This window comes from Malaclemys terrapin, chromosome 6 (genome assembly GCF_027887155.1).
Source record: "Malaclemys terrapin pileata isolate rMalTer1 chromosome 6, rMalTer1.hap1, whole genome shotgun sequence".
Classification (NCBI taxonomy): domain Eukaryota; kingdom Metazoa; phylum Chordata; order Testudines; family Emydidae; genus Malaclemys; species Malaclemys terrapin.
In genome coordinates, this window is record NC_071510.1 from 121,253,772 (window position 1) to 121,275,680 (window position 21,909).

The 21,909-nt window shown below is 44.3% G+C and overlaps 1 protein-coding gene across 1 annotated transcript in view; it reads left to right on the plus strand.

The window, feature by feature from the left end:
- Positions 1 to 21,909, plus strand: part of LOXHD1 (lipoxygenase homology PLAT domains 1) — a 289,678-nt gene that overhangs the window by 117,700 nt on the left and 150,069 nt on the right. The window contains exons 11-16 of the mRNA XM_054031209.1: positions 4,494 to 4,592; positions 6,539 to 6,687; positions 15,105 to 15,228; positions 16,973 to 17,223; positions 18,327 to 18,462; positions 21,629 to 21,789. Of these exons, the coding sequence (XP_053887184.1) occupies positions 4,494 to 4,592; positions 6,539 to 6,687; positions 15,105 to 15,228; positions 16,973 to 17,223; positions 18,327 to 18,462; positions 21,629 to 21,789 (920 nt within the window). The remainder of the gene's footprint in view (positions 1 to 4,493; positions 4,593 to 6,538; positions 6,688 to 15,104; positions 15,229 to 16,972; positions 17,224 to 18,326; positions 18,463 to 21,628; positions 21,790 to 21,909) is intronic.

A 21,909-nucleotide genomic window follows, 5' to 3' on the forward strand; every position in this document is an offset into this window, starting at 1 on the left:
GAGAGAGAGATTACTTGCCCAGGGTTTATAGGATGTCTGTGGAACAGCTGGGAATTGATTTGAATCCCAGGCTGGTGCCAACAGTCACACGACTCTCCCACTTCCCAACAAAACAAACCCTGAGCCCTTTTAATGCTAGAAAACTCAATCTAGCGCCAGGTGGAATTGCCAGTCAGTTCACTTGGCTGTTGACAGCTGCACCCGAGTTTGTTAGGAGCATACAACACAATAAAGCACTTGACTACCGCACCTCCCACTTCTTCAGTACACCCAGGGCCATGTCAGTTAGTGCCACCCCATCACTTTCCAGAGATAGCATCCATGTAACATCTCTCAGAATCCTTCCTGGGGACTGCTTTATGAGTGCCACTTTCCTAGATGAATTGTGTCAGTGGAAGCTGGAATGCCTGTAAGTGCACAGCATACATGATTGCATGGAAAAAGAAAAGGACGGCAGACATTATACACGCATAGGATATACCCTTGCAGGTTACACAGGTTGTGCACTAGTTACCGTGAAGATGTAGGAACATCAGGAAATAGTTGAAAGCTCTAATTTCAGAAACGCTGAAATATGATGTTCCTGAAACACAATGTGAAATTGATGTTTGTCAGCTATTCACTGAATAGCAGCCATGAAACTGACAAGAATGTCAATTTCCTTAGCAGCTCGGCAGCAGGGAGCCAGCCTGATCTGTGATGGGCCCCCAGGGCTGCTAGGCTCTCTTCTCCTGCTGGGGGTCTGGAGTCTGGCAGGGTCCTGCCATGGAGTGGGGATCTTAGCAGCCCCAAAAGACCTGACTTTAGCCAAGGCTGCTGCCACAGAGCAGGGACCCTACCAGCTCCCAGAGCCCTGGCTCCAGCCAGGAATCTGGGGTTGGCAGGCTCCCTGCCACAGTGTGGGCAAATTCCCATATTTAAAAATGTACAACTACAAGAATCAAATATGCTGGTCCATGTGTTGAGAACCTCCAAGCTCAACAAAGAAATATATATATATATATATATATATATATATATGTTTTTTACAAATGACATGTATGCATGCACTGTAATGACGGCACTGGTTTGACAGATATGTCCTTTATTAGTGGGGACAGGAGGAAACTAAGTGTACCAAATGACTAATATAAAAACAATTTCATATATATCTCTGCAGATGTCTAGCCTGCAGAGTGTACATGTTTATTATGATCAGACAACACTCATTTCCCAGGTGAAAGCCCAACCATGAGGCTATTGTCTATTCTGGGGTGGGGTGAGGTCTCTTTCTCTGTCTCTCTCATTTTGTTGTGAAAAACTTCGAAAGGTCTAATCTTCATTCTGATGTGTAACAAAAACAAATATTGAAACAGGTTTTTTTTTTTGGTGAAACGGAATGTGTGTTGTCTGAAAGTTAACCACATGCACAAGTGTTTGCAAGAGCAGGGCTATCCCACTTTAGTTTTGAAAGTTCTTTTCTTCCTCCTCTGGCTGTGCAACACGACACTTGGTCCCGTCAGCTCTTCCAACTCGATGGCTGATCCATGAAGTCATTGCCTCAAATTTGCATCCTAGGGATGTCAATGAAATCTTCAAGGTATCTTATCAGGCAAGCTCTTGTACAATCATCTCTCTCACTGACCGGTCCTGCTCCAGGGAAGATTGTGTATTAGCTGCTGTTTGCAAAAAGGGGTCAGCTCTGGGTGTGGCTCGAAGAAGTCCTCTCTGCTGTCTTGTTTGGACACTTATACCCTAATCTTGATCCCGTAAACGGCTCTGTGCGGGATGCAACATGGACCAGTGAGAGGTTGTGTCGCTTCTTGTCCTGAAACCTAAGTGCCTTAAAATGCTCTGCTGCTATAGCTCCCTGTCTGGATGCTCCCAGCCAGCAGATGACTATGCACTGAGTGTCTATGTGATGAATAGCCCTGGTTCAGCAACTCTGACTCCAGCAGCCTGCTTGTTACACCACATCCACACTCTGCTCTTCACCAGCCTTGGTTACTACTAGTCAAATGACCTCAACATACCCCGCATCCTGAATGGCCCCAAGGCCTAATAATGCTGTTAGTAGCATGTGGGAACAGAAGTCCACCAGCAAGATCAAAGCGTTAAACTCTGCCTACTCTGGCTTTGGCTGATTAGAAATGAGAACTGTCTGGGGCTTGCATCTCCTGTTGTTGCATTAGCTGTACTGGCAAAAGTCTTCCGGACTCCTCCCTACTGGGAGTCAGGTTCTGCCCCTTTACTTCTGGTTATTTATTATTAAGAGCATTTTAACTCGTATTATTTTATTGTGTGGTGATGCATTTGGTGACAGGGGGCTCTTCAACTGTCAACCTGATTTTTAGTATTTAAAAGATTAGCTGTGACAGGTACTATATTTGCCCCGCAGACCCCTGGCCAAATTTGTAGTTCTGCAGTTGCATTTCCTACAGATTCAATGAAAACTCATCAACACATCTTGAAAGAGGAATATTAAAGACTTGTAGCAAACTACCCAGGAACAGTCTCTAGACCAGAAAGTATTTGGCAAATAACATAAAATACATCCCTACCCCAATATAACGCTGTCCTTGGGAGCCAAAAAATCTTACCGCGTTATAGGTGAAACCGCGTTCTATCGAACTTGCTTTGATCCGCCGGAGTGCGCAGCCCCGCCCCGCCCCCCCCCCCCACTCCCGAGCACTGCTCTAGCGTGATATATCCGAATTCGTGATATATCAGGGTAGAGATGTAATAAAAATATACAAGTAATTTGTAGGCTGTTCATGGAGAGAGAACCTTCGCTGAATACGTTATTTGCTGCATGTTGTTCACTCAGGTCTAAATATCAATGGAGCTTGCCACCTGGTGTAAAGAAAGATGAGTACTGCAACAGTACAATCAGTCAACTAAACTAGGGTGGGATTTTTAAAATTGCTGAACATTGTCCTAAATTTCCATTGAAGTCAGTGGGTATTTTTCCATTGATATCAATGGGAGCCGGGGTTAGGCTAACCTTGATCATATCTGAAAAATCCCATCCCTAGTTTTGAAGAGTCTGGGCAATGGAAATATCTGTGCTTCTTACTGATGTAAGTGTTTTTCGGGCTCCTTAGTGCCACATACGATATAGCTTTGCAGTTTGGCATTACAACGTCAAAGGTACAGTGCTTGATACCGTCACTCGCTTCTGACTTTTTTTATATTCTAGAAAGCAGCAACATTTTTAAACTGGATGGGATAGCGGGATGGGACCTTTCCAAGTCTTTGCACTTCTTCAGTTGACTGATCTTTCTTCAAAATATTTGTTATCGCCTGCTCTTGCTGAGTGTCGGCTAAGCTGCAAAGTTAGCTGCCGTGTAGTGTTCAGAATTGGAGGGGTCAGATCTAAAGCAGTTGTTTGGGTTACTCGGACCATTGATGTTTCAGAAAAACAAGGCTAACATAGACCTTAGTGTGTTGAATGGCCATGTGTCAGCACCACAATTTGCACCACTTGTGTCATTTGTTCAAACTTCTGGTAAAAAAGGCCAAGAACTGAATGATCTGTTCCTCCTGCCCTGAGAAGTGGACGCCAAAGGTCACTGAGATCTGACTAGGGAAAAGGTCTTCCTAGAATGGTTTGCACCCCTTCCACACAGGGAGAGAAGATGATCCAATGCTTTGGGTGCTAGCCTAGCCTAGCCGGTGGGATGCCTGGGTTCAGTTCCCTCCTGTGCCACACGCATCCTGTCTGAGCTTGGATAAGTCATTTAGTCTCTCTTTGCTTCAGTTCCCTAGCTGTAAAATGGGAATAACAGCACTGCCCTTTCTCAGAGGGGTGTTATCAGGATAAATACATTCAAGATTGTGAGGTGCTTGGCTAGTCCAGTGATGGGGAGTTATAAGTACTGTAGATAGAAGAAACCGGGAGTATCAGATGTCTCTGTGGCACAGTTTCCAACCCCACAGAGAGCTCCCTACAGAATTGGGATGGGGGTGGGGGCGCTAATGCAAGGAGGTGTGTGCACAATACCCTCCAGCAGAAACTCCACTTATCTTGTCACTCTTATTAGGAGAGGGATCAGTGTAGGATTAATTTTGGGAAAGTTTTGGGGGAGTATTTCAATTGCCTTGCCTAAGCTTTGGTTTTCCTTCTTTATTGAAATTTTCTTGTATGTGTTGGCAGCCTGGCTCTCCCTGTAGTGGCAGTGTTACAATAGCCAGGAAAGGCTGTGAATGGAGGCCTGCGTACTAAACCAGGATTGTCATACACATGTTGGGTGAAATCCTGACCCCCCATAATGGCAAAACTCCCACTGACTTCAGTGGGACCAGACTTTCACTCTTTGAGTCCGTTGCAATAGTTACCATAGCATTCCAAGTACTAACCATTATGAACAGTGGCTCCTAGCATCCCATATTGTCCAAGTGCTCCCAAGGCATATTGCACCACCGTGGCAGGTCCGGCGTGTATCAGTCTGCTTTATGTTGATCCATGACTTGTATTGTTAATATGCTGGGCATTTCTCCTTCTGTCTTTGCAGTTAACAAGTATGTGGTCCGAGTGTTTACCGGAGACATTAGTGGCAGTGGAACAGATGCGGATGTCTTCATTAATATCTTTGGCGAGAATGGAGACACAGGTATTCAAATGCAAATCATTTCCTAAAATACTTTTTCCTGCTCTGCCCTAGGCGAGCCTGATAGCTGAACAACAAACAGCACAATCTGGAATATGCAAAATGATTTGGCTCCGTGAAAGGACAACCAATGGCCTGTCTAGTTTAGGATTTTTCAGACCCATAATTTTCAGCAGGTGCAACAGCAGAACAGCTGGAATGTGAACAAGGGTCAGGCTTTTCTACTGCTGTGTCAGCTAACACAAAAATTCCTGGTATAGACACACGGGCATAGACCAATTCAACAGGGAAACAATCCACTAAAATATCGGATATGAATGTGATATCCATACATGAAGGGAAAACAAAATATTGGCAATCCCTTTTAGGAAGCTGAGAGAAGAATTTTGTCCACTCATATTCTTTCAAACTTTAATCATTGACTATGATTGAATCTCTGTCCATTTAAAGAGCCATCGTGTCACCATTTGTATCACCGTTTAATTCAAATCAGCTGATAAGCTGCATTTATTTTATGAAACAGAGGCTGTAGCAAAACATCATAGTATGCACTTGATTTTAGTAAACATTATGTTTCATCTATAAGATCAGAATAATAATTAGAGATGGGCCCAAACCAAACCCCCGCACCCACCCTTGCAGAAAAGTCTTCAAGACTTCAGGAAAAAAATGAAGTCCTTTCTATAGTTTAACTATCCTATAGAATTTAATACAGAAAGATATCACTTATCTTGCATTCTGGGGAATGGTTCTTTAACATTTGTTGAAAGGATTTCATTCCCTATTAAATTCTATCGGCTTTTAGCATAATTAATGTCTAATACTATTGGTTTTATCCCTGTTCAATTCTTCAACACTTTTCCATAAAAGCAAACTCCTTTGAGTTCAGAGGTGTTGAAAATCCAAACCTGGACCCTAAATTTGCACATAACTCCTCTCTTTATAGTGATCTTGAGCAAAATTCAGAATCCAAAAGCCCCTGAGCTTTGAGGCATGGTAAATCTGGAATTCTGCAGCTTGTATCTACCCCGAAAAGTATTTTAAATGGTTGGATAGACTTTTAAAAGCAGAACTGTTTGAAATGTGGCAATAGAGAAAATAAAAGAGCCACCCAGTCATCTATCTTTGGAAACTTCTGAGTGATGTAAATAACGGTCATAGGGCGACCTGGCCTGGAGCACCCTCCTACAGCAAGCCATTACATGACAGGTGTGCCTGCCTCAGTTTCCCTTTCACACAGGCTTACTTGCTTAAGTAGTACCTCTCCTTAGGGCCAGTTAATTACCAAAATAATGCCCAGTAAGAGTCCCAAATATAGTTTACTTCTCACACTCACTGTATATAGTCCTTAAAATCCTGTTTTTCCCCATGGGAATCCTTCCAGCCTCTGCTGGGAGTCCTTCCATACCATACTGCAGTATCTTCTGCCACACCTGGGCTCTTCGTCACACACCTCCTGTCCTTTTACCAGGACAGCCACCACCCCTCAGCCCTTCCAGGTGGGTGCAGCCCCACTCTTCCCAGTGGGAACTCTCCCTGCCGCTCTGCTGGGAGCCCTGCAGCCCTCTGGCTCCAGCTCAGGCGTGTCCGCCCCCTGCCGTCAGCCCTCTCTGGCTCTTGGCTCCAGCTCTCCGACATGAAAGCCAGCAGTCAACTCCCTCTGCTGTTCTCCTGCCTTCAGCCCTCCAGCCCTGGCTTGGGGAGATCAGCCAGCAAACCCCACTTGCTTTTTTGTGTGCTGAAGGAATGGTGCTATGTCATTGGATTATAAAGTTCCCTGTCTTCTACTATCCGCACTGTATAGAAGCAGTGCTTTGGTACTGGTTGTTTTAGTCATAACGGTAGCGTTGCTAGACAGAGATTTTTTTTAAATGCATAAATATGTACTGATACCTTCACTAACTTTTTCCCATCTCATTCACCTTTGCCTTTGCTATTGTTTTGCTTAGGGGAGAGGAGACTGGACAATGACAAGGACAACTTTGAAAAGGGAGCAGAGGACAAGTTCACCCTTGATGCTCCAAATTTGGGAAAGTTACGGAAAATAACCATAGGCCACAATAACAAGGGTGGCTCTGCTGGCTGGTTCCTTGACAAGGTTAGTTATTCCTTAGGAGACAGTTAATTAGGGCTACGCTGGGACCAAAATGTCTAACTTCTCATCTACTCACTGGTTCGAAACCAACAGACCCAAATACTCACTGGCAATTTGGTCATTCAAGTTTCTTGTTATTCAGAAAAGTGTGGGTGAAGCATTCAACATTCAAAGCTAATAACCACACCAAAATCTTCTGAGAGAGTTGATTTTTAAAACTGCAAATCTGGTGTTGACGACGGTATGTGAAGGACGAGTGCAGGTGTTATAGCAGAAACTTCTCTTACCTGCCCTGCCAGCGAATTCAGTCATGTCCTGCAACACTCTAGTTTTGAGCCTGCTCTAAATAGTTGGTCCAATAAAAGATATTACCTCACGCACTTTGTCCCTTTAATATCCTGTGACCAACACAGCTATAACACTGCATATATTCTAAATAGAGGCGCTCAAGCATGTGACCAAAAACCAGAGGCGCTGAGTTTCTGAGTTCCTGGGGAGTGCTTGATCCCCACTCTGGCCCAGGCCTCGCCCCCACTCCACCCCTTCCCTCAAGCCCCCCCCCCGCCTCTTCCTGACCCCGCCCCTCCCCCCCAGTGCCTTCTGCAAGCCACTGAACAGCTGATCACCAGTGGGTGGGATGTGCTGGGGGGGGGAGGGGAAGGAACTGATCAGTGGGGCTGCGAGTGGGTGCTGAGCACCCACTGTTTTTTTTTTCCATGGGTGCTCCAGCCCCAGAGCACACAGGGAATCAGCATCTATGCCAAAAATGGAGACCTGGTTGTAACTCACCATTGACTTGACCTAAGTCAGTGTTTGGGCCCTGGACTGCAGAGGTAGAAGTACTCTGCACCTTCTAACATCAACCCTCCCTGCCCTCTGCTTGCCTCACTCATTCAGTGAAAGAGAGACAAAGAAAGGCCTGTTAATGTGACTCACACCTGTGACAAACACTTATTATTTTACAGGCCAGTGCAAGGTCCATGCACCACTGAGCTCCCATATAATCCCTCAAAATAATTTAGTGGTACAAGGGCACGCTATAGAGAGTATACAGTTTAGTGTGTCTCGTTTGAATGAAAACTGTTGCACGATCATTTGCATGGTAAATGAAGGGGGGGTTAAATGGGCTACTAACTTTTCTCTGTATCTGCTAATGTGCTCACTGCTTTTACTCCGCATAACTGCAGCTCACCACCTTCTTTGTGCAACCAAAGGACCTCTCATTAACAGTTCTCCTTGCAAGTCCCTGTTTGATTTCTTTCCTCTCCAGCCGCAAACGCTCACTGAAGTTAATGGCAAATCTGTCATTTGGAGCATTTGTGATTAGGGGCACAGCAAATGAGTCAAATTGCTGGACCTCTTACAATATAGAAAACTTACCCATGCAGTAGGTATACCGCATCTGGGCAGATAAACAGAAATCATCCATGTGATTTCAGAGCGCTTTTAGCTCAAGTGGGTCCAACTACTACAGAGCACAATATAGGTATCATTCTAAAAGGTGAGCTGCAGTCAGTGGGAATTGTAGGTTCCCATGTCAGAAAATCATGTGGAATGATCCATGTTTTGCCAGCAGATCCATCCTGATTTATTTTCAGTAATTCCAGGCATAGCTATAATCCTTGTGTAGGAGATCTTCAAGGAACACCTCTTGTAAGTGCTGCAGGACATGGTGTTGATGATTCAACAGATGGCACATTTCCTGCTAAGTTATTATTGAACCAACTCCCCAAAATGATGTTAGGGAGCTCTGTACTAGATAGTGTCATTGTTCAGATGAGATGCAAAACCACGGTTATAATCTGATAATTATTATATATATTAAAAAGGGTCCTGATTAACACTGAAATTATGTGGTAACGAATATCATAGTAATTTGTCCTAAGCCAAACTTTGTAACCCACACCATTCACCCTTGAAACTTTTTGTATGTTTAGTTTAATTATGCACTCATTAACTACCCAAACATGATCCAGTGATAACAGCACAGGTTTCTTAAATGCTTGTTTAACAACTTGCAAAATAATTACCTTTGATATCTGGATGATATGAATCATTCCCACATCTTACAGTAATATGCACCATTTTGGAAACATGGACAGACATAAAACACAAAGAAATATAGAGGACAAAATGTTAATAAAATAGTGTGTCTTCTTTCAAAGCGTCACCAGCACAACCTTATCTGTTATTGTTTGCATTGGGATCGTGCCCAGAGTCCCCCAGCTGTGCATACACAGAGACAGCCCCTTCCCTGAAGCGCTAACAATATAAATAGACTAGACAGCCAAAGGGTGGGGAAGAGGAAGTATTATTATTCCCACATTTGCAGATTAAGCAATTCGTCCACGGTCACACAGGAAGCCTGTAGAAGAACTGGGACTAGAGCATAGATCCCTTATGTGTCAATTCAGTGCCTTGACCTTAAGACCAATTTTGCTGTCTGTCTGACTTTGCCTTTATCTTGGGGCCTTGTTGTGTGGTTCACTCCAGTTAGCTGTCTCTCCCCACTGCAAGGATTGCAAAAAGACTGCTTTTCAAAACTGGCTTGCCCCAGTTACTAGTATCGTTTCATTTGCTTTGTGCCAGCAATGTGTTTGCCTCCTGTCAACTTGACAGAGTTAAGAGTCTCAAATCACAAGGCTCATTCTAATTCAAGATGCAAAAGCTAGGCAGCCCTTTCATCCATTTGTTGCTGGCTCTAGGGATGGTCCAGCAAGGTGCCAATTTTCTTCATCTCAGGGGTGCTCAGGCTTTGAGCCCTTGGAGAAGCAAGTTAAAGGATAGAAGGTGAACTGAGACAACAGTGGTCCCAGTTCAATCAAGTCATTCCTTAGAACGGCACTGCAGAGTGTTTTATAACCAAAGATAAACACTTCTATAACTCACTCAGAGTTCGAACTCCTGGTATTCTCCTATCAGATAATAAAAGGTTAAAGAGTATTTAGATAACTTGAATATAGTGACATCAGCAGGGCCTGATGAATGCACCCTAGAGTGCTGAAGGAATCAGTGGCTGAACCATTGGCAAAAAGGCAATTACTGCACTATATTGGGTTGTATTACTACGAATATCACATGTAAAACAAGTCAGATAATTATTCTGCCCTATTTAGTGTGTTTAGGTCTAAAGCATGTGAAAGTTCAGAGGAGAGCAAGAAAGATGATTAAAGATCTGAAAAATAAGAGCTGTGAGTAAAAAGTTAAGTGAACTCAGCAAGTTCTCTTTGGAGAAAAGCAGACTGAAGAGAAATGGGGTTAACTGCCTGCAGATGTGTGACTAGATTTTATAAAGGGGGCAGCAAGGACTGAATGGTAAACTCCTCATTGTAGGGAAGAGGCAAAATGTAGGTTCAATACCAGAAAATGTACAGAGAACACGCAGCCACTGGACCAAGCTCTAAGAGGAGGTTTTGGAATTGTTTTCACTGAAAACACTTGAAGATAGGCTAGACTACACTCCTGTTTGTGAGAGATGATTTAGGAGTAACGAATTCTGAATTCAGTTTTGCAGCTGGACTAATCGACCCAGTAAAGTTTCTTTTGGACCCTGCTGAAAATGGTTTAAACAGGTCCAGATCCAAAGCCAATGGAATTCAGTAACGTCCTTGTTACTAGAGCTAAAAGAGAGTGTGTAAAAGAGTCTGTGACCCAGGAACAACAAAGCAAAGAACTGAAGCATGCACTTGCCGTTCCAGCATAAAGCCAACTCCAACCGGAGTCCTTCCTACTGTATTGAGCGGAGATCTGAGTCCATCATGTTTAACTCAAGCTCACTAAGATTGGAGAGTGTGTTAGTTAAATCTGTGTCAGATGGTGCTTGCTTGAAGAAGTGCATGAAGGGTTGGATGCTCTTGAGGCTAAGCCATGGGACTAGGGGTTGAGGCTCTTTGGTTCTATTCCTCACCCTGCCACTGATTCTTTATGAGAATTTGGGTGATTCAATCACATCTCACTCACCTCATCTTTATAATAGAGATAATACTTCCCATCCACACAGGTGTATTGGAAAGCTTAGATGAGGGTTTGTAAAAGTGCTGCAAGTTTCTCAGATGGAAGGCTGTACATAGGTTATATGTATCTCTGTGTGTGTATATATATTGCATATTCAAAAACTATGTTAAAAGAGCAATAAGGTTGCAAAGTCAAGTACTCAAAAATTAAGAAATGTTAGAATTAAGGTTGCCCGTGCATTTATGCATTATGCATTATGTATTTATGCATTATGATACAGTCTTTAATTACATGGTCACATGCTATTTTTTCCACAAGACCCCTGTCTCTTTCATTGCACAGGATGGACAGTGCTCAGTTAATGACCAGCTGTTCAATATTTTGTTTTATCCTCATTGTCACTAGTCAAACCCTGCTCTTTATACAGAATTATTAATTTCCACTGGGACTATTCTATGATGTTCATCACTACAGTATCTGAGTGCTTCACAAATGTTAATACATTTAACTTCACAACACCCCAGTGCGGCGAGGGAGTGCTATTATCCCCATTTTACCACTGGGCAATCGAGAAGGGAGATTAAGATCAAAAGTGTCCACTACTTTTGGGTACCCAATTTTAGATGCCTAGGACCTGATTTTTCAGAATACTTAGCATCATATAGCACTTATATCTTCAAAGCACAGCTTCCATTGATTTCAAAGGCAGCTGTGAGTGCTCAGCACTGCTGCAAACCAGATTTTAGTTGGGCACCCAGAAAATAAGGAACACACAATTAGTGGCCATTGGTTAAAATGATTTCCCCAGCATTACCCAGGAACTCTGTGGCAGAGGCAGAGATAAAATCCAATTCTCCAGGGAAGCATTCAACTGCCTTAACCATGAGACCATCCTTTCTCATCCTGCAATCCTCTGCCTCATTTACTACATACCTTCCAACTTCTACAACAATTGGGGCAGGGGTCCTACAGCAACAGCCTCCTTAACTAAGCAACCCCAACTCATCCCCAGTACTGTGGAGCTGTGGGAACTGAATTTGTGCAAAGTCTTCTAACTTGGCCAAATTTGGATGTTTTTTCATGGGCACAGCAAAAGGCCCATTCTTGACACAAAGGTCATATACCCCTGCCAAATTGCAACCTCCTCCACCAAGGCATGGAGTCGCTAGAATTCCCCAACAAGATGGTGGTAAGAATATTTTTAAAATGGCAAAATAATGTACTTTCCCTATTCTCTGAAACAGCTGAGCCATTTTTTGCTGAAACTTCAAAGAAAAAGAATGAGCCTTTCTCAGACACACAGCATAGAAAATTTCAGGCCAAACAGTTAAAATTTGACAAAGTTATAAACAACTGAAAACATGGTTTTATAATGGCAAGCTTAAGTATAGGCATCCCTACCTCCCGTGCCTGTAAAATAAGTAAAGAAATAGCATATAAATTCACCACAACCTCAGCTGGTGTTGATTTCCTATTTACACCAGTTGAGGATCTGACACAGTATTTTTGAAGCCTAGGTAACATAACTGTTGGTACACTAGAAATGTTTTATCTCACTCTTTAGTATCATTACTGGGGTCTAAACCAAAGTTTGCCATTTAAACTGCCGAGTGGGAACAGAGAAAATGAAGAACAGAGCCCTGGGGAATCCCTCTGATAAGTGGGAACAGACCACAGGAAAAGGAGCATCATTAGGATACTATAAATAGTCCCTGCATGACATAGACTTTAGAGCCACTTAGTTTAGGTCAGTGGTGGCACAGACACTGGGGAGGTGACAAAGGTCAGCCAAAAACTAACCCTTCCCTTTACAGCAGTAATCAGTAAGATAGTTGTGAACATAAATAAAGCAGTTTCTGAGCTGTGAGCTTGACATGAAATCTAGCTGGAATGTAAGTTCGAAGGTGCAGGGTAAAACAGCACAGAATTTGTTTTTCTCCTCGTGCTGTTTTTCTCAAAGTGTTCTATGATCTAGTGAGGGAAGCTTTGTCAGACCCAGACACACCCGTCACACATCTCTGGTCATTCCTCGCACACTTCCCGAGGTGTGGATGATGCTGTCTAGTTGTTTATGCTCAGAGTGAGCTTGCCAGCTCTAAATATAAAATGAAATGTGAATAAAGAGAAGCATAAGAAAAGCATTAATTTATAAGAGAGGGCTTCTAACCATTGATACTCCTATCATGACTGCTATTGGACACTGCTATGATAGACACCTCCAGTCCACATGTACCTTAATGGAGCAGTCTTTTTTTAGGATCCAGTGCACTGTTGCTGCTTGATTTCCCAGCATGCATTACCACCCAAACTCTGGAGACAAGCTCCATTCAGGGTTTGACTAGATGCCATTTGAACCGGAGGCAGCTGGCACTACCAGCTACAACCAAAGTCTTAGATCAGGGGTGGGCAAACTTTTTGGCTTGAGGGCCACATCGCGGTATGGAAATTGTATGGCGGGCCGGCTGGGGCATGGGATTGGGACTCATGGGGGGGAGAGGGAGGAGGGCTCTGGCTGGGGGTGCAGACTCTGGGGTGGGGCTGAGGCTGAGGGGTTTGGGGCACAGGAGGGTGCTCCAGGCTGGGTTGGAAAGGTTTGGAGGCTGGGAGGGGGCTCTCGGCAGGGGCAGGAGATTGGGACACATGGGGGGGTGATGCTCTGGCTGGGAGTGCACACTCTGGGATAGGGCTGGGGATGAGGGGTTTGGGGTGCAGGAGGGTGCTCCAGGCTGGGATCAAAGGGTTTAGAGGGCGATCAGGGCTGGGGCAGGGGGTTGGGGCACGGAGTGGCTCAGGGGTGCAGGATCTGGGTGGCGCTTACCTGAAGTGGCTCCTGGAAACAGAAGCCCGGCCCCACTCTGGCTCCCACACAGAGGTGAGACCATGCCGCTCTGCATGCTGCCCCATCCGCAAGCATCATCTCCGCAGCTCCCACTGGCCATGGTTCCCAGCCAATGGAGCTGCAGAGCCGGTGCTTGGGGCGGAGGCAGCATGCGGAGCTCCCTGGCTGCTCCTGCTTCCGGGCACTGTGTGGGGCTGCTGCACGCGTGGAGCGGAGCAAGGCACGCCCCTGATCCCGCTTCCCGGCTGGGAACTTGAGGGCTGGATTAAAAGGTCTGATGGGCCGGATGTGGCCCGTGGGCCATAGTTTGCCCACCCCTGTCTTAGATGAATGATAAGGTTGGGAATCACTGGTGTCTGGATTTTGGAATAAATAATTCTCAGACTCTCTCCCTCTGACCTTGAAGGCTGAGGGAAATACAACAAGAACAGTCTAGCCTGGAGAGCAAATCTTATTCACTAAAGACATTCACCAGCAACATGAGGGGAGATTCAGATTTTTCATGTCTAGCAGAAAATCTATTCTCCTCTAATGGTATAAAACATTGCAGTAACACTATGGAAATGTACCAATGTTTTGCAACAAAGGACATAGAAATTGTCATATCTGATCAGACTAAGGGTTTGTCTAGTCTAGTGTCCTGCCTCTGGTAGTAACAGATGTTTCAGCAGAAGGTCAAGAAACTGCAAAATTGGTAAGAATGGCCTTTCTGGCCACACAGGGGAAGTTCTTTCCTTGGCTCATCAATGTAGAACATATTTAGTGGGCCCAGAAGCCAAGTCCCACCTAACTCATGGAGGATAGGTCCATCAGCGACTATTAGCCAGGATGGGCAGAGATGCAAAACCATGCTCTGAAGTGTCCCTATCCTCTGTTTGCAAGACGCTGGGAATGAGTGACAGGGGATGGATCACTTGATGATTACCTATTCTGTTCATTCCCTTTGAAGCACCTGGCATTGGTCACTGTCAGAAGACAAGATACTGGTCTAGATGGACCTTTGGTCTGACACAGTATGGCCGTTTTTATGTTCTAACTAACAGCTGTTTCTGCTGTAGGTTCACGGCCTCCATTGCAGAGGGAGGGTGCAGAACTGTGAAAGGAGGAAGCTGCTAGTTCAGGAACGGAGTCACTGGGTGAAATTTTCTGGCCTGTGTTATGCAGGAGGTCAGATTAGATCTATTGTCCCTTCTGGCCTTAAAATCTGTGAAAAAAATCTTTGAAAAAGGCGTCGTCATGGGGCTACCAGTTTAGCTGCCATCCAGACTAAGGATAGAGAGAAGGCAGCCAGCTGACTCTAGGGAGGAGTAAAGCAGGCCAGCCAGATGGTCCTGCTGTCAAAGGCAGCTGAGAGCTCCAGTAGGGGGCAGATTCTGACCAAGTTCACTAGGCAAAATAGCCACATTAAAAGGTGATGTATGTGCTGACTTGCTGCAACTCTCTGTGAGCCACAATTGTGGAGAGGATGGTTTCATCTTGTTCTCTAATAAATGCATTTTAAGTCAGGTAAAACAGAATGGGCAATTAAAATGCTGCACCTTCCCTGCGCTCTTTGGTCTTCTCTCCATGTAACGCCTCCCTTCGCTTTAGCTTCATGTCGGTCACAAACTGGCTCCTCTTTTCCTAGGTGATCATCGAAGACATTGGCAATAAATCTGTGTATGAATTCCCAGTTGGTCGCTGGTTTGCGTTGGATGAAGATGATGGGAAAATCCAGCGGGACATTCTTGTGGGAGGAAGTGAGGCCACAGGTAAAGGCAGTGGGCCTGATTCTAGGGTTGGGGGTGAAGAGAACTAGGGAGGGAGCAAAGGTTTAAATAGCACTAAAATGAGATCCAGTAAGTGGAGCGTAAGAAGTGAATGTCCACCTCCAACATGGTCATAAGGGGCAGGTCATTCACACAGCTGGGTTAGGGTTCGAGAGGCTGATATAGAGAGGCAGAGTCCACTCCTTCATGGTCCTTGGACCATAGGGACCTGTGCTGTGTGGAGATCTCTAGCCATGCCCCGTTTAGAAGTTAACATGCCATGTTTGTGATTCACCATGGAGACCTGCTGTGGACCAGACATCTGTGACATTCCAGTCCTCCAGTGCCCAGATCACCAAGCATAGCAGATGCATGACATGTCCATTGACGTAGGTCAGGAAGCACCAGCATCAGCAGGCTCCAGGCTGATGGCTAATGGAAGAAGGATCCAGTGTATGCATCAACATGTCGACCGTCTGCCTTCAGAATTTGGGTTACCAATGCCAAATGGCTTAATTATTTATCCAAGTAACTGATGAAAAAGCTTCCAATGTGCTGCTCATCGATCAATTTTATGCTTGATACTATTGCCTGGGAAGCAGAATCTCCTTTTACAACGCATTAGGTTCAATTCCAAACTCTAATATTGACTTTATGATTGTCTAACTTAATTAGAACACACAGACAAATGCTTTATCATTGTTTGAGGAAATCTGAGCTCCTAAGGTTTGATAAAGATGCTCCACTTGCATAGAACGCGCCAACATACAAATGTTAATGCAACTTTTAAAAAGACATGACTGTTTATAAAACACCAAGTTCTGAAGTTCCTACTTAAGAAAAAATTGCCATTGAAGTTTGAGCTAGTTAACCTGAGCAAGGACTGCAAGGCTGGGCCCAAAATATTTATGTGTGCACCTTGGAACATTCTTATGGTAGTAGGAATGTTTCCCTACTTATTAATGGAGGTTAGGTGTGAACATATGTGTGGGAGCCAGAAATGGCTAACTTCTAATAATCCCAGCTAGGCCATTGACTCTGTCTGTGACATTGATGTCTCTAAAGTGACATTTTCAGATTTTTTTCAATGGACATGGAAATTGCCTTGCTGGATCAGACCAGTGTTTCATCTAGTTCTGTATCCTGGAGCTGATTTTCAGTGGCACTGAAGATCTACAGGTCCACTTCACTTGGAACTTCTGGTGCTCAGCTCCTCTGAAAAGCAGGTCTCTGTTACTTAGGTGATTAAATATGGGTCTAGGCACTTAACGTTAGGCACCCACATTTGAAAAAATTGGTATTGACAACTATGCCTCAGTCTCCTAGCTCTTAAAGTGGGGTAATCTCTGTGCCTACCTTGTGAAATGTAATGCGGAACACTCTGAAGATGTTACATATGTGCTCAGTATTTTTCATTTAACTTAACTGTTATAGCAAGAATGTCAGAACCACTGAACTTCAGCTCAGGGTTCTTTCTTTCTGAGACCTTATAGTAGAGAGGCTATCACCATATGTGTACTCCTGCTGGAATATATGACGTTATATAAGATTTAGCTGTGTGTTTTATCTGAAGTCACCATGGCATGAAAAAACATATTTACAGCGCACTGCATGGAGGTTGAAAACAAAACACCCTGCAGGAAATCAATGCAGCAATGAACCACATTCCAAGTCAAGTCAAAAATTGTTACTTTCACTTTTTTTTCTTTCTAACTGACTCTCTCTCATCCCTTTGTGAACCCCTCAGGTATTGTTTACAATGTTGCTGTAATGACAGGGGATGTCAGAGGGGCTGGCACTAACTCCAAGATCCACATAATCCTGCATGGCTCTAAAGGTTTAAAGAACAGTGGGAAGATTTTCTTGGAAGGAGGTGAATTTGAACGCGCCAGGACAGATCTATTTAACATTGAGATAGCAGCTCTTCTCAGCCCCCTGAGCAGAGTCACAATTGGGCATGATAACTGCGGTGTCAGTTCTGGCTGGTTTTGTGAGAAGGTGAGAACAGGTCAATGTCTTTAGGCAACTGTCAAATTATTTCTCATTTGCAGTCTGCCCTGGACAACCAAATCAGTTTTAAAATTCTACTTTTATTTAGATTACAATATCTGCAGTGTATTAAGTCAATATTATGCATAATGCATGCTACGAGACTGATTGCCACTAATATATGTTAGATGCATAAATCAATCCCTCATTAACTGGGTCAATTGCTCGTTTGCTGTCACAAAGATAGAGATTATTTTCTGCTCAGCACAGAAGCACTGTTAGATGTTTGCATAATGCATATTGCAGAAATGCAATTTTGTGTTGTATTCAGAACTTCAAAGTTAAGATCCGGAGTCAAACTTGCCCATCATTTAGGAGCTGTTGTGATCTTGGGTTTTGGATGGGTCAAGAACAGGGAAAGGGGTCAACCACATCAGTTTATTAGGGGTCCACATCTGGGCTTTTCAGATCTATGGGTTTGTGTCTATGCCCATGTGTTCTGCCATGAGATTGTCAGCTCTTAATTCTAGTTTACCAATAAAGAGGCAACTTTCCCTCTAGATGATGGAAGGCCATGCAGTTTCTCTGGGAAATGATGTAGTTTAGCACTGGAGACACCTGAATCATTTGCATAACGTGGGTCTCCTGCCAATCACTGAAAAGTGTGGCTGCCCGACCCTCAGTCCACTTGGGCTGTTGAATTGAAAATGAAAGATGCGTGCAACAGGCCCCTGTCATTGACTTCAGTGGTTCCTGTTACATCCTGCAACCCCCACTTCCCAAGCCCGTGTCTTTGAAGGATGAGCAATTGACCCTTTTCTCCCTCCAGGCTCTACAGTGGAGTTTGGCCTCTGCTTGGTAGGCACATGTCAATGCACCCTAAGAAGGATCTTCTGGGGCAGTAGGAGGGCAGAAGCCATTTGTTGCACTCATAATTGGACAAGAAACACCCTGTTGTTTTTTTCTGATGACTTCCCAAAGAGCTTAACTTTCCACAGAGGACTCACAACTCCTTGCTCAGTTGTTGCCTGAGGTTTCAGACATCTCTAATTTGGGCTGCTAGTGAAAGGAAATGGATAACTGGACTCTCTTTCCTGGACTTCTTTTCCTAGGTGGTGGTTTATTGCCCATTCACTGGCATTGAACAAACCTTTCCTTGTGGGAAATGGCTGGATGAAGATGAAGGGGATGGACTGATAGAACGGGAGCTCTATGAAATGGTCTCCCTGCGCCAGAAGAGACTAAAAGGTATGTATAGTGGCAGACAGGGCACGAGCAGATTCCTTCTGCCCTCAAACTCGCATGCTACCTCTCCTGACACAATATGGGTAGACTCTTCTGCAAGGCAGAGGCCTAGGTAATGCAGTGACCAAAGCTCTCAGGTCTTGCTTTAATTCCAGTTTGAGACATTCAGATGGACGTGGGTTTGGGGGTTTCAAGAATTAAAATATTGTAAAGGAATGCACCGGTTTCCTTATGTAGGGGAATTATGGGCTTCTCGGGTTGGGTCACTGGGCATGAAGAGAGTCCCTATAGCACCTTTACACTGTAGACATGTTAGATCTAGAGTTGTTCTCCCTATAATATTAAAACCTGCTCTGCTAGTGAAGCTGAATATCTCCCTCCGCACCCCCGCCCCAGTGCATCCTAAAAAAATGGAGAAGAGGAAAAATAAAAGAAGCAACCAACTCTGTTATTGTTGATTTTACACAGCTTGCAAAAGGCACAGGAGTAAAAAGTCCTATAATATTTTGTCATCTTGACCAACTGCAGAATGAGCCTCTCCAGGTAGCAAAGTTAAGCATTTGATCTCCCTGCATTAGAGAGAGGCACGCTGAAATGCATTTGGCTAGGTGTGCCGTTCCATAGCAGAGGGCAATATGGTTCAAGACCTGTTTGGTGTCTTTGCAGCAAGAAGGGAGTTCCTACTGTTTCACCCGTATTAGAATGTACATGTAATGTGACAAAGTTCCTCCTCTATCTTGGTGGGTCCTGCGCTTATTGGTGGATTTTCTTGCCTCAGAGATTCACCATGTGGGTTGGGGAACAACCCAGAAACCATCCCCTCTGGAAGAACCCACAGTCCAGGTCAATTGGGAGGTTTGGGGGGAACCCGGGCCTGCCCTCTACTCCGGGTTCCAGCCCAGGGCCCTGTGGACTGCAGCTGTCTATAGTGCGTCCTGTAACAGCTGCATGACAGCTACAACTCCCTGGGCTACTTCCCCATGGCCTCCTCCAGACACCTTCCTTAGTCTCACCACAGGACCTTCCTCCTGGTGTCTGATAATGCTTGTGCTCCTCAGTCTTCCAGCAGCACCCCCTCTCACTCTCAGCTCCTTGTGCCTCTTGCTCCCAGCTCCTCACACTCACACCACAAACTGAAGTGAGCTCCTTTTTAAAACCCAGGTGCCCTGATTAGCCTGCCTGCCTTAACTGGTTCTAGCAGGTTCCTGATTACTCTAGTGCAGATCCTTTCTCTGGTCACTCAGGGAGCAGAAAACTACTCATCCAATGACCAGTATATTTGCCCTCTACCAGACTCCTGTACCCCACTGGTCTGGGTCTGTCACAGTAAGTAAAAGGTTTTAATTAGCAAAATACATGCTATTTAATCAGGATGCCTCTGTGGATTCCAGTTTGTCCTGTTTAAGTAGCAGTTCCATGTAAACTAAGTTTATCTAAATGTTATCGTTGCATTATGTCTCTCACGCAGTCCATTTAACTAAAGCATTTATGACCTTTAACTGCCATATTATCAACTCTGATTGTTATTGACAGGGTAATTCCCTGGTTGCCATTGTATGCGAGATGGGCAGAGAACATTAGCCTTGAGAAATCTGTGCCCTTTAAATGCCACATTAAAGAATTGTAGAAGCTGGAGATGGGGAAAACCTATTATGTCATCCAGTCCATCAGCTTGCCAGTGCAGAATTGTTTCCTACTGTACATTTATTGGAGTATTGTTTAAACTCATTTTAAATGTCCACAGAGACAAGTCTGCCTGCACTGCTTTTGGAAGAGTATTCCACAGACTAATAGATCTCACTGTTGAGAAGCTTTTCTTGCTGTACAACCAAAATTTTTCCTTCCTTAATTTCATTCTAGACCCCTTTGCACCAAATGATTCCTGTCTCTCTTCGGTGCTTATATCCAGAAGAATCTCTGCTCACCAAACCCTGCTTATGAGAACCTGTTAGCCAAACACCCAGTGTCACTTGATGTGTAGGGAGATGAGTAAGGTGACAGCCTGAAGGCTTCAGATTTATAGAGCCACTAAGATCTGCAAAGATGTGGCAAATGCTTGGGGAACTCCTAATCTCCTCTGACAGCTCCATCCAGACTCTGTGCTTGGTTCCTTCTTCTTTGACCCCTTTACTCCCTTGGCAATCAAATAATCACTGGGTTTTGCAGTCTGTTACTGTCCAATTTTTAAGTTCTTGGCAATTTAATTTTACAAATTACACTTGTGCAATGTACAGCTACAGTAAGGCATGGATCTATGCTACGCCAAGCATTGTATACTATTGTTATACCGGAGGCAACTCAACCAATCAACACCTTTACTTTGCAGATAATTTGTGTGCAACAATTTCATTAGTTGAGGGGACTGCACACATGATGGATTACTTGGCCCATGTACCCAACTGCCACTCACACAAATCAACGCAAATCACCCAGCACAACCAACCTCACCTAGACACATATTGAAACAATCATTCAAGCAACTACACAACCAGCATACACATATAGCCTCTTACCACAGCACACACCCCTTATTGGCCACTTGCATAAATCCACATAACTCTCCCAACATACCACAACCCTCACAGAACAACACAACCTTCACACACGATAACCGCAAACTCACATAGTCCCTCACCACAGCACACACCCCTCATTTTCTACCCACAGAAATCAACACAACTCAACCCACACACAAAACAACCCAACCACCCACACAACAGCACAACCAGCACACAAAATAACCCCACACATCACTCTGAAGCCTAGATTGTCTGTTAAGTCAGTGTGAAGTGATGGAAACAGACACAAGCCTGGCTGGGAACTCTTTTGGTCTGTTACTGTCCAGTTTTTAAGTTCTCCGCCATTTTTGGCCTTTTGCACATGTGACTTTACAAATTACACCAGTGCAACAGCTCAGGCTTTCAGCTGCTACTTAGAGTTTAAAGGGAGTCACATGGTTAAATCTCCATGCAATGCATGGAATGTTATTCCTGTATGACTATAGATACCTGATTATGTATATGCCTAAGAGGATAAAAGGCCTGAATTTTCCTCATATAAATACCAGCCTCCTCTTGTTCTAGTGAAGTTATAGGAATGTTTTTATCAGCGTGTTTTAATATTTTTATTTGCTGTTTTGTTTATAAAATGGTTTGACTCTTCTTTGTAGAAAATCCCTGGTCACTTTGGATCTGGACAAGTGACATTAAGAATGCAGGGACAGATGCCAGCATCTTCCTCCAGATTTACGGAGACAAGGGGAAGTCAGATGAAATGAAACTAGACAACAATTCAGACAACTTCGAATCTGGACAAACTGACAAGTTCACGGTCAGAACTTTGCATTTGTGGCAGAAGGACTTGACTGTGGTTCTCTTAGGGCAAATTTCACCTCTCTGCAGAGCGCCAGCAGCCCAAGTCCTATACACCAATTAAATCCCACTTTAAGCT